The sequence below is a fragment of the Triticum aestivum genome, chromosome 5A, assembly GCF_018294505.1.
Source record: "Triticum aestivum cultivar Chinese Spring chromosome 5A, IWGSC CS RefSeq v2.1, whole genome shotgun sequence".
Classification (NCBI taxonomy): domain Eukaryota; kingdom Viridiplantae; phylum Streptophyta; class Magnoliopsida; order Poales; family Poaceae; genus Triticum; species Triticum aestivum.
In genome coordinates, this window is record NC_057806.1 from 170,302,985 (window position 1) to 170,314,913 (window position 11,929).

General features: G+C 42.6%; 2 protein-coding genes across 2 annotated transcripts; one reads left to right on the forward strand and one right to left on the reverse strand.

Moving 5' to 3' along the window:
* Positions 1-3,143: 3,143 nt before the first annotated feature.
* Positions 3,144-8,135, reverse strand: LOC123106748 (protein FAR1-RELATED SEQUENCE 5-like). Its single transcript, XM_044528823.1, has 5 exons — positions 8,013-8,135; positions 5,636-6,547; positions 3,722-5,300; positions 3,417-3,539; positions 3,144-3,252 (listed from the first exon to the last, which is right to left on the reverse strand). The coding sequence occupies exons 2-3, from the start codon at positions 6,510-6,512 to the stop codon at positions 5,119-5,121; spliced, it is 1,059 nt and encodes a 352-aa protein (XP_044384758.1). The 5' UTR covers positions 6,513-6,547; positions 8,013-8,135; the 3' UTR covers positions 3,144-3,252; positions 3,417-3,539; positions 3,722-5,118.
* Positions 8,136-8,489: 354 nt separating this feature from the next.
* Positions 8,490-11,686, forward strand: LOC123102730 (eukaryotic translation initiation factor 5A-4). The gene is made up of 6 exons (XM_044524157.1): positions 8,490-8,624; positions 8,761-8,918; positions 10,484-10,606; positions 10,686-10,742; positions 10,832-10,906; positions 11,282-11,686. The coding sequence occupies exons 2-6, from the start codon at positions 8,793-8,795 to the stop codon at positions 11,381-11,383; spliced, it is 483 nt and encodes a 160-aa protein (XP_044380092.1). The 5' UTR covers positions 8,490-8,624; positions 8,761-8,792; the 3' UTR covers positions 11,384-11,686.
* Positions 11,687-11,929: the final 243 nt, after the last annotated feature.

Genomic DNA, 11,929 nt, shown 5'->3' on the forward strand with positions numbered 1-11,929 from the left:
CCAAGAGCTAGCACAAAGCAGCCAAGCAAGCCTGCATCACCAAGAGCTGACTTTCAGCAACCATTAACACAAGAGGAGGTGTTCAACATTATAAGTAGGTGCAAGCCTCCAAGGCCGCCAACTACAACACTATTGCGAACCAAGTCAGTGAACGATGCACCCATGTTTGTGCCGCAAGGAGATGCCCTGGTCCTTGAACCCTTACGAAGATCAAAGTCTTATCATGGTGATGGGTTCTGCGATGCACCATCTTTTGACCTCAGCATAGATGGTGATGCTCCAGCATCTGCTCCAGCAGCAGAAACAACGGAAGCCGGTGTGATTTGCATTGATGAGTGTGAGTTGGACCCAGCAGCTGTGAATGAAGGATGTGCTGCTGCTGATGCTGGCAAGGCAATAGCTCAAGAGCTAGATGTTGGCTCGCCAGAGAATTTGCCACACCCCGATAAGCGCAGAACCAGAAGCTGGCACGAGAAGTTCTTCGGGACCACCTATTGCACGAAGACAGAGGAGGGTAATAAGGCCCGCAGCATCTCAAAGGTCTCCATTCATTGACTACAACAAGAAGAAGACTTTCAGCTCCAATAAGGCAGTGAACAAGATTTACGCTGCCCTCTTGTATTGGGTCAGGCATCACAAAGGAGCAAATGATGAAGCTACCAAGTAAACTAACTCCTGACAGCCTACATACATATCTTTTTCAGTTGCACAGGACCAGCCACTTAGTTGCACATAAAGCATAGCATGTTGCACAGAACAGGGCTTTTAGTTGCACACTGTTCTGTTTTCAATTTCATGCACATTTTTTTTGCTGCTGTGACCCTTCGAGCTAACTTGTCTTTTTATTGCTTTCAAAAAAATCAGCCCTGAGATAATCAGGTATGGTGCTTTCTACATTTCTTTAAAGGAGTTAGTTGATTCGATGAAGCCGGTTCAATGGTTGTCAAAAATTGTTATTGAGACTGGAATCTTACACATCATGGATAACTTACCAGAAGGGTCAAAGAAGGTTGTTATGCCACTGAGGTTTTCTGTAAGTTTTTCCAAAACCTTCTTTTACCCTCATCTTTGTTCTGTAGCACTTTTTTTGTTGACCATTTGAGGGAGGCCTTTCACCTACTAAGGAGTTTTGAGCCATGTTTTATAATCTCTGCAGATAAATTTACAGCAAGGGATCCACAATGTGAATGAGATAAACAAGAAGTTTGATTACAAAAACCGTCTCGACAAGAAAGACTTGGTGAGTGTTGTGCCCACATGATCAATCTTTTTTTAGTTGGCACCCACAGCATGTTCAGTTGCACATGACACATCTGTTAGTTGGCAGATACTTGTTGCAACCTGTTTTTAACTTGACCAAGTCTTGTACTGTTTTTTCTTAGCTACAACCTATATTTTGTGTCTGAAATCATTCACGGTTGCAGGTCATGCTGCCAGTGCTCGAGTGCACTGATGTAACCGATAAGGAGGGAGGGAGGCATTATTGGGTCTTCAATGTCAATTTGAGGGACGGACGCTTCAAAGTTCTTGACTCAAGCAGGACGCTGAACAACATTGTGCTGATGACCACCGCCTCTACCATCACGGGGGCAGTACGCCAGCTATGGAGGAAGCATTACCCAAAGTTCAGCATCGAGCACTTCCAGATTATTGACATTGACGTACCGAAACAGCTCGGCAAGTAAGACAATAATCATGGCATTCCTTCTCAATCATATACCATCATTTTGTAGTTTTTAATTTTTCTACATGTACAATCTTTAGTATTTTTAAGACACAGTACTAGTATGCAATCTGTTTTATCATTTTTATGAGTTTCTAATGGATTATCTAGCCAGTTGCAGAGTGGCGCATAAGTAGTTGCACACTGGTACGTAAGCAGTTGCACAGTGGCACATAATCAGTTGCACAGTAGAACACAAGCAGTTGCACAGTAGGACATAAGCAGTTGCATAGTAGAACAGAAGCAGTTGCACAGTAGGACATAAGCAGTTGCACAGAGTGCATTATCTTTATTGGTTTTAATTTTATGTGACAAATTTTTTTGCCCATCGCAGTAATGAGTGTGGGTTGTTCGCACTGCTTAACGCCACCGAGTGGAATGGTAGCCAACTGCCCAACTACGACCCCAAGGAAGTACTCAACATCAGGAAGAAGCTGGCATATGATTGGGTCACCAGCGTGCACAACACCGCCCCATGGAGGAAATTGCTGAGATATGACAAGGAGTAGGTCAGTACTATTTTTCTTTTTTTCTGCTCCATGGAGGAAGTTGCTGGTTTGCATAATTTTTTAAGCAGATTTTGTAGTTGCACACTACTAGTAATTTCGTTTGCAACTCAATATCATCACTTTTGTTGATACAATAGGAGCACTGGACATACAATTGTTCAACAACTAAATATTTAACCAGTTGCCAACAAAGGCACAAATAACAACTTTTTTTACACAGTGCATGAACTAATTCAAGGAACATAAATTAGATAAAGAGGAATCATAGATGCTGAATGTGTCCACTTGGTCCCAACATTGCTAAAAACATCATTCTTTTCCTTTTATGTTCCAAAATTACAAATGAGGAAACAGAATCACAGGAGCCTGAGTGGACACACACCAGCAGTGTGCTATGTAGATTGGCAATGGCTGCATTTGTTTTTCTTCTTTGGGTGTAGCTCCAGCGCCGATTTGTACCGCTGACTCTTTGCCCTACCCTTTGTAGTAGACCTTGGAGGATCCCTGGGCACAAAATCATCAGAAGCTTGTGCAAGGGATGCAGCCTCCAACGGGGCAATAGGACCGTCACGATCACCTGTGTAATAATCATATAAAAAGTTTAGTATTTTTGTTATTGTGCAACCAGCACTGATGTTCTGTGCAACCACACAACACATTTTTGTGCAACTAACTGGTTGCCGTGTGCAAGTTAAGTTGAAAAAAACACCTGTAGTAGCACGGCCCGTCATGGTACTTGGATTGTAATCGCCTATGGGAAGAACATGAAAAACAAGTTAGATTTTTAGCTTGATCCTCAAACTAACACAGAGCACGCAACTAGGCAGCATGTTCTGTTCAACTGGGCACTATGATATGTGCAACTAAAGTCACACACCCTAGTTTTTGTTTGGAGTCGGTGAAGGTACTTACCTGGGTGATGAGCCCCCTGAGTCCCGCTTGTAGGTCCATTGGGAATAGCACGCAGGGCAGTGCTAGTTGGGCCTGGCGAGAGAGGAGGTCTTTGAGGGTTGGCATCACCTATAGGCAGAACATGACAAACAAATTAGTTGTGTTTATCTTTGGATGCTCGAACTAACACAGCGTGCGCAACTAGATAGCATGTTCGGTGCAACTGAGCACCATGATGTGTGCAACTGGAGTTACAGACCTAGTTCGATGGGGAGTTGGGGGCAGGTAATTACCTGGATGATGAGCCCCCTGAGTGCTGCATGTAGGGCCATTGGGAGGAGCACGCGGGGGAGGAGGTGGCGGAGGATGCCGTGTACAGCCAGGAGAGGGAGGAGGTCCTTGAGGGTTGACATCACCTATATCCAGAACAGGAAAAATAAGTTAGTTGTGTTATCTTGAAGCTTGAACTAACACAGCGTGCGCAACTAGGCAGCCTGTTCTGTCCAACTGGCTACCATGGTGTGTGCAACTGGGCACAATGATGTGTGCAACTGAAGTTACACACCTAGTTAGATCAGGAGTTGTGGCAGGTAATTACCTGGATGATGAGCCCCCTAATTGCTGCCTGGAGGTGGAGGAGGTCCTCGAGGGTTGCCATCATCTGATGGCCCCGTGGCAGCAGTCGGTTTTTTCTTTTTCCTGGACTTGTTCGGGTGGCCGATCTCGGTACGTGCTGTACACATATGCTTGTATACAATAGCTTGTGCTGGATCAGAACAACTCGCAAACTTTGCTAGTTTCTAAAAATCATATATCATGTTCCTCTCCCTTATCTGCTTCTTTGATTGAGGAGGCATTTTATCCGGTTGCTCATAACCAGTCCCTGGCGCACTAGGTACAGCAGTAGGTGTCCATCGTCTTAGCAGGTACCTTTTCGGTATGACATCAACTCCAATATGGGTGAACACCTTGAGGATGTGGCAATAGAGGATGCCGTCCTTGTCCATTTTACAGCACTCACACAAATAGGAACCCTCCTCCACCCTTGCCTGCACCAAGTAGTTTCGAGAACCATATTTGGCAACAAATTTCTGGTTCGGTCTGAGCTCAAATATATCAGCACCAACTTGGAATGCATTATAACGTCCAATCAGCTCAAACTCTTCTCTAAACTTGCGGTAAAGGTCCCTGGTATAGGTTTTGTAAGCTTGCTTCTCTATTGGGAAGTTGGACCACAACTCAATCTCAAGGTGTTCTGTCCTGTAATCATTGCAGCCTTCCTTGACAAGGATGTGATTCTGGATTTTTTCATATTGCTTGACAAAGTTCAACATTGAGTTGTGTGGGTTCACATATCTTTTTAAGACGGTGTTGAACCCCTCACTACGCTGTGTAGACTAGAGGAAGGGGAAGAACTTGTGTTTGAAGTAGCACGACACCCAAGTTGACATGTATTCGTACAACTTCTCAAAGTGCGTGTGTGTCATAGCCTCGTACTTCATCATTAACCCAGCCCAATTCTGCTCAAACTCGTCTATAGTGAAGCTGAAGTCAACACACTTGTTGAAATCATCAGAGAGTCCTGGATTCCGGCACAGCAGCCAACCAACTTTTTCCTGAGCCTTTTTCATGATGTGCCATCGACAACAGCGGTGCACGGTGGTTGGAATGATGCTTTGTATTGACTGCCTCATCGCACCATCCTGATCAGTGATGAAGTTGTCAAGAGGTTTGCCATCCATAGCCTTTAGGAATGCTCCAAAGACCCAATCGAAGCTCGATGCCAACTCCTGCCTCACAAACGCGCAACCCAGCATGAAAGATTGGCCATGTCGGTTTATTCCTATGAAGGGCGCGAACGACATATTGTACATGTTGGTCATGTAGGTGGTGTCAAACGATATGCAGTCGTGGTACGCCTCCGCATAAGCTTTTCGAGCTAAGCCGTCCACCCAAAATATGTTGACAACTCTGTCCTCTTCATCATACTTCACCTTATAGAAGAAGGTCTGGATCGGTTTTTTGTATATCCTTAAAGTGTGCAATTGTCTCAATCAGATCACCCTCCTTTGTGTCATCTCTATGGAAACTTGTACAAAGATTTGTTATTGCCTTTGGTCCGAACGGCACCATCATCTCAAATCCATAGAACTCTGCCATTACATGCATCATTCGTCCTGCATAATACAAAAACAAACAGTATATCCTTTTTTTAGTTGCACGAATGTGCACATCCAGCTGCACAGTAATAGGACATGTGTTGGCACAGAAGATAATCGCAGGAAATGGACACCTAGCTGCACCTTTTTAAAAATAGGACATTGTGTAGTTGCACAATAAAGACAATGTAGTTGCACAACAAGCACCAAAAGTGATATACAAACAACATGGGAAGTTGGATAACAGTTGCACAGTTAAGCCATTTCAGTTGCACAGTAGTACCATAACAGTTGCATACTGGACTGCCTAGAGGGAAACTTAATTCTTTAAGGGATATAGAAAAACACCACACCTGTAGTCAAGTTGCAGTTATACAAGATGCGCAGAAACTCCTTTTCATCAGGTGAGATGCCTTGGTGGGATCTCAAATATTTGGACAATGAAGGTTTGTTCACGAGCGGATGATTGTGGTCAGGAACAAAGTGTGTCACCTCCCATCGCCCATCTATCAGCTTCACCAACATTTTCGCCTTGCATTCAGTCTGCTTTATTGTCTCGCATTTGCGCTTCTTCTTCTTCTTCTTACTAGTACCAGCCTCCTCTTCAGCAAATATTGGAGGTTCTTCTTCCATCTCCTCATCACTGTTAACAGATTTTGGATCTGGAATAGCGTCCAGGACAGGAGGAGCCTCAGCTCCTCCATCATCAGCTTTGGGCTTCTTAAACTTGTTGCAGCAAAACTGTTGTTTTATCAATTCATTGGTGCGGGGTGCCCGCCTAGAGGTGTTCATCTTGATAGAGAAACCTATCCGTAGTGCATAGCTGTTGTAGTGATCCTTAGCAATTTGAAGGTTGTCAAACCTCATGCCAACATAGGGTTCCATAGGTTGAGAACCAGCCTCATCCTCTCCTTCTTCTCCTTGCACAGCTCTGTCAACAGCCCCAGCTCCTAGCTCAGTCCTGGTTGGACCAGAAACATTTGCCTCGGTTTCCGTGTCATCAAGAGTATGGCTCTCTAACTGCAAAGACACCACTACATGGGCACCATGGGCTAATGACTGGCCTGCCATATTGTCATGGCTCGTAGGGTTACCATCACGACTTGCCTGCGTGTAGTAAACAGATCGACCATTTTCTGTCCAATTTCCTTGTTGTATGCTGGGTTGCTGTTGATCCATATCATGAGGAAGCTCATTGAGATCAGGGGGCAACTCATTGAGATCAAGCATCTTTTTTCCTTTTTTTGGATGCTGCCACACACTCCCTGCACATATATAAAAGAAGAAATTGATGTCATCAGTTGGTAACGACAGAAAAGAGTATTTCAAACAACCTAAAAACTTAGTAAATAGGCAGTTGCACACCATTTTGTGATATTCTTAGTTCCAAAAGCAACATCACTGTAGCATAATCTTTATTATAACAGTTATGAATTTTTTTGTTTGCACATAGTTGTTATATTAGTTGCACAGTTTGCAGTAAATAGCTGGCAAGAGCATGACTTCTTTTTACTACAGAGTTTTCTGACTTTTCTTTTTGTTTTGTTGCAATGATCTGTAGGTTTCCGTTTTGCAAGGAGCTATTTTCAGATTTTTCTGCACATAATTGGATGTTACATTTGAGAAGGAAAATCCAGGTGAAAGAAGAAAGAAGAATTGGAGGACAGATTATAGTTATATGTTTTTCATCGCCGTTTATGTTTCTAGTTCTGGTATATTTGAACCAGAATATATGTGTGGGACAAGATTATATGTGTGAATATGTTAATATGGTTTGTGGCTTCATTAGCCATGGACAAAAGTTCTTGTGTTTTTGCTGTTGCACTATAGATTTCTGATTTTCGCTAGAATAGACGTTTCAATTGCCAGGATGCATTTTTCCATTTGGCCAGCATACATATTTCAGTTGGACATTCAATGTTTTTAGTTGGCTAGAATAGATGTCTCAGCTGGCCAGGTTGCATTTATTTCAGTTTTTGGCCAACATGCATGTTCAGTTGGACAGTTAATGCATTCAGTTGGTTAGAATAGATGTCTCAGTTGGCCAGGATACATTTTCTCAATTTTTGGCCAACATGCATGTTTAGTTGGCCAGAAAACATATTTTTTATTTGCACATATACTACAGTTCTTCTAAAGTGTTCACTCACAAACATCTATTGCCAAATATACATGTTTAGTTGGCCAGGACACATGTTTAATTGGCCAGGATACATGTTTTTTAGTTGGCCAGAAAACACGTTGTGTACAATGCATGTTTTAGTTTTGGCTAGTATGCATGCAGAGTTGGCAGAATATAGGTTCAGTTGGCTGGGATGCATGTTCAATTGCACATTTATGAATTTTTCGTTGCACATATCTATTAGGCAGTCAATTTTTGTTCATTTTGCAAACAATAACTACAAGTTGATAGAATGCATGTTTAGTTTTTGGCTACAATGCTTTGTTGAGTTGGCTTTAATCATGTTTTAATTGGCCAGAGAACTTATTTTTAGTTGGTTTGTTTAACACATTCAGGTGGTAGAAACTTGTTTGGCATGCATCAAGTAGTTTTTGGCTTGTTTAACACATCCAGCGGTAACATCAAGTAGGTTGGTGTGATGTGCCAGATTCACCTCTTTTTTGAAGCAACTTCTCCATGGATTTGTCCTAGATCTATGGAGAAGGGGGTTTACATATGCCTATGCAGTAGAAGAAAGGGGGAAGTGAAGAGGGGCAGAGGGGGCTTACCTATTTGATCTTACTGCCTGGTATGGCTCCGACCACCCTGCCCTTAGATCTTCTTTTTTGAAGCAGCTCCTTCTACTTTGGGGCTCCCATGACGGCTGTGTAGGAGGAGGAAGAAGGGCTGGGGGCGATTCTGTTGGATCTGCTCCTGGCGTGGAGAAGAAGAAGAAGGCAACGTGGGAGGGGCTGAGGCGTGGGGACGAGCGGGGCGTGGGTGCGAGATGGGGACAACTGGCCACATGGAACGGTTTCTGTTGATGGCCGTTCGATTGGTCTGTTTTGGTGGCCAGTCAATCGGTTGGGTAGGTGACCTTCCTTTTCTGTTTCGCGGGGACAGGGGTTTTCCTTTTCAGCCGGCCGCTCGGTTGCACTAATGGCAGCCGGCCGCCCACTAGACGTGTCCAACATTCTGTATTACGGCACGGATGAAGTAATTGTAAGCAGTAATAAAATTTGCACCATGTAAAGCCCAAAATTCAAGCTTTAATTCTCTGATACTCGCAGGGCTATTGTGCATAAGATCCCGAAAACCAATATATCCAGTTCGCTGCCTATCCTTGTGCCCTCGCCGTCGCAGCCGCCGCCCAACCGTCGCGCCCGCGAACTCCTCACGAGGTCCCAAACCCTAGTCCTTGCCTACCTCGAGATCCGTCCGGCCATTATCATCTCAGATCAAAGTTCCTTTTTCTTATTCTCTTGTGCGGCAACTCATTCCTTCGTTGCTCGTGACTGAATTTCTTGGAATTTGTAGAGAATTTTTGGGTCCTGATCCGAGGAGAGGAGATGTCGGACAGCGAAGAGCACCAGTTCGAGTCGAAGGCAGACGCCGGCGCTTCCAAGACCTACCCGCAGCAGGCCGGCACCATTCGCAAGAACGGCTACATCGTCATCAAGAACCGCCCCTGCAAGGTATCTAAAACGTCCGCCTCCCACTTGCTTGATGTCTTGGGCTTAGATCCCGACGCTATCGCTGTAGTCCTGTTAGATCCGTGTGTTCGTCCTGGCGTCTCAGATTGCTATTGCATGTATACGTGCAATCTCTTTATTTTCCTACGAGCTGGATGGTCATGGATGGATTGGAACGTGTGAATATGCATCACGATCGTGTGGTATATTTGGTTCTTGGATGCTCTGCTGTGCTTATCATCGGTGATACTGGATGTTCTGTGAAATGTCTACATTGTAGGACAAGTAAATTGTACGTTGGCCATGCACTTTTCTTTTCTAAATAAATTTGGAATGCCATATGCATCATTTGAAATTTCCAGTTCATGTCTGTGCCAATGTGTCGTCAGATTAGCAGTATAGGCTGGTGTAGATCTACCGCCTGATTAACTTTACTTAGGCAGTTAGATAAGAATTATTTATTCTTTTCTAACAAAAAGAAAAATCCCAGTCCAGTAATGATCTTTCTTAATTTGAAACTATGCTGTCAGATTCCTATTGTTTGAATTGCTAATCTGCTATTATAGAGATTGGTTACTGACTCGTAACATTTGATTGCAATATAATTAATTAATTTCATGAATAAAAAGTCTGTATTCTCAATAAGATTATGCAAGTCTTTGATTTGTTGCGTGTTGGTTTGGTGTGAATAATAGGTCTAGACTGATTTGATTTGCTCTCCATGTCAGTTGTTTGCTTTAGGTTTTTTTACATTAAGCATTGATGGATTTTGACTTTGTAACACTGATATCATACTAGCATTGTTAATTATCTGGATATTGTAAATAATCTTTGATTGACCATGCTGTGTGTGCATAGTGGTCCATGAACTTTAGTTGGCTGTACCAGTTGTTGACCTAGCAAGGTTGTTAACTTATCTGCAAATTTATGTCTTAATGCTGCATACTGCCATGTATTATTTTATTTGTTCGATGTCATGATTGCAAACTTTCTTACATCTTTATACTTTTTACTGCACGAGTTACATAGCCGAGGGTTAACTGGTTCAGGGTTATCATCTTCACTGAAATTTCTGAATATTGGTGATTTCAGTGGGTACTGAAATATTCGACTTATGTCGATTTTTTTTCAAAACTTGATTGGATTTTATTCAAATTGAAAAGAGAAGTTGTTTGGCTGAACTGAAAACAAATATGCATTTCAGTGGTGGCCAAAATATGACCAAATATGTGAAGCCTGGGTTGGGTTACTTTTTTTTTGCATGTTTTATACCATTTTTTTTGCATTTGCATTTGCTTCTTGCTGCCTCCAGCAGTATCACTGGATAATCAGTTCACCGGTGCTAGCAATGATGCATTGATCCTGTTTAGCCGTGGTTCTTTATGCATTCCAGATCTGTAGTTTTCACTTTAAATGTCAATAAATTCCTTCAGTTGTGGATATTAATGTCTTTATATATTTATTATTAGGATTAAAATCTTATTTATCTGTTAATTCTCACTCTGCTTGCTATTTTGTTGTTCTGGCTAATGTATTTCCAATGACATGCCTTTGAAACAAATGTGCAGGTTGTGGAGGTTTCAACATCTAAAACCGGGAAGCATGGTCATGCCAAGTGCCACTTTGTTGCTATTGACATCTTCACCGGCAAGAAACTTGAAGATATTGTGCCATCTTCTCACAACTGTGATGTCAGCACATTTCTTGAACTTTTTCCTGTTCAAGTGGCTTCTATTGATACTAAAACATGAACATGTTATATCTCTACAGGTTCCTCATGTGAATCGCACAGAATACCAGCTCATTGATATATCTGAGGATGGATTTGTAAGTTGGATTCTTTCATTAATATCTCTTATATTTTTCATCTTTTGTTGAAACGAGTGTTTAACTGGAGAAATTAACATTTGTTTCAGGTGAGTCTGCTGACTGATAATGGTAACACCAAAGATGACCTCAAGCTCCCAACTGATGAAACCCTCCTTGGCCAGGTTTGTATGAACCATGTTATCCGTGCATATTTCTTGGAAGTGAATAGATTTGAGATGTCTTATTTATATTTAATTAAAGGTGTTCATTAATTAACAAGATATGCAGTATTCAGTACACTAGAGTATCTCCTTTTCTTGTTAATTTGGTCTGGGAATTCCCTGTCCGTATTTGCTTTGTGCAGTAGCCAGTGGACCTAATATTCTCTATTAGATTTAGTGTGTTGAAACTTGAAACTGCTCCTATGAATAAAAAGCCGGTGCACCTACCACTGTTATAGCTAATTTTTTACATGTGCTGTTTAGAGCGACTCGTACACGTGAACTATGTCTTCCATACCCCACGAGCTCTGATATTGAATTTGTCCATTGGTGCAGATCAAGGATGGGTTTGCTGAAGGGAAGGACCTGGTGGTGTCTGTCATGTCCGCCATGGGAGAGGAGCAGATTAATGCGCTCAAGGACATCGGCCCCAAGTAATCAGCCCGTTAGCCATGGGATGCACTATTTTCTCAAGTGTCGTTCATTTGTGTCTGCCGGTTAAGATGGATTTGGGTGTCACAGCCATTGAGGAATTTTACCTTTTTGCAGAACTAAGTTGTCAGTGTTTGGTTGATTTGTAGTCCTAAATTCATGGGTGATTGTATCCTAAAACGTCGCCCCGGGGTTTTATTGACCCCTCTTGACTATTGGTGTTGCTGGTGTTGCAGTGTGGAGGTAATCAGTACGTCTTTTCAGGATGCTATAAATTGAGCAACACCCCGCCGTGTTGTGTTTTTACTACTAGTGTTGCATTTGCAGGTGCAACTTTTGACAGCTGGAGATACTACTGCCCAGAAAGACAGCGGGCAGATGAGTTTTGTTGCCAATTTTTGTCATGGCGAATGGAAGCTTCGGTGGTTTGATTATTACTTCATTACTCTCGGAACAAAGTTGCTTTCTGTCATTGTCAGAGTGGTCTTGTACGGCATCCTCACGCAAGGTGTTTTAGCCTCCTACGGTTCACATGATGAAATGTAAAAGATT

Coding starts and splice junctions, on each gene's coding strand:
- LOC123106748 (XM_044528823.1), bottom strand. CDS start 6,512: ATGCTTGATCTCAATGAGTTGCCCCCTGATCTCAATGAGCTTCCTCAT. Junction 5,301..5,635: donor TAACTGCAACTTGACTACAG/GTGTGGTGTTTT, acceptor TGTATTATGCAG/GACGAATGATGCATGTAATG.
- LOC123102730 (XM_044524157.1), top strand. CDS start 8,793: ATGTCGGACAGCGAAGAGCACCAGTTCGAGTCGAAGGCAGACGCCGGC. Junction 10,607..10,685: donor CATCTTCTCACAACTGTGAT/GTCAGCACATTT, acceptor ATATCTCTACAG/GTTCCTCATGTGAATCGCAC. Junction 10,743..10,831: donor ATATATCTGAGGATGGATTT/GTAAGTTGGATT, acceptor CATTTGTTTCAG/GTGAGTCTGCTGACTGATAA.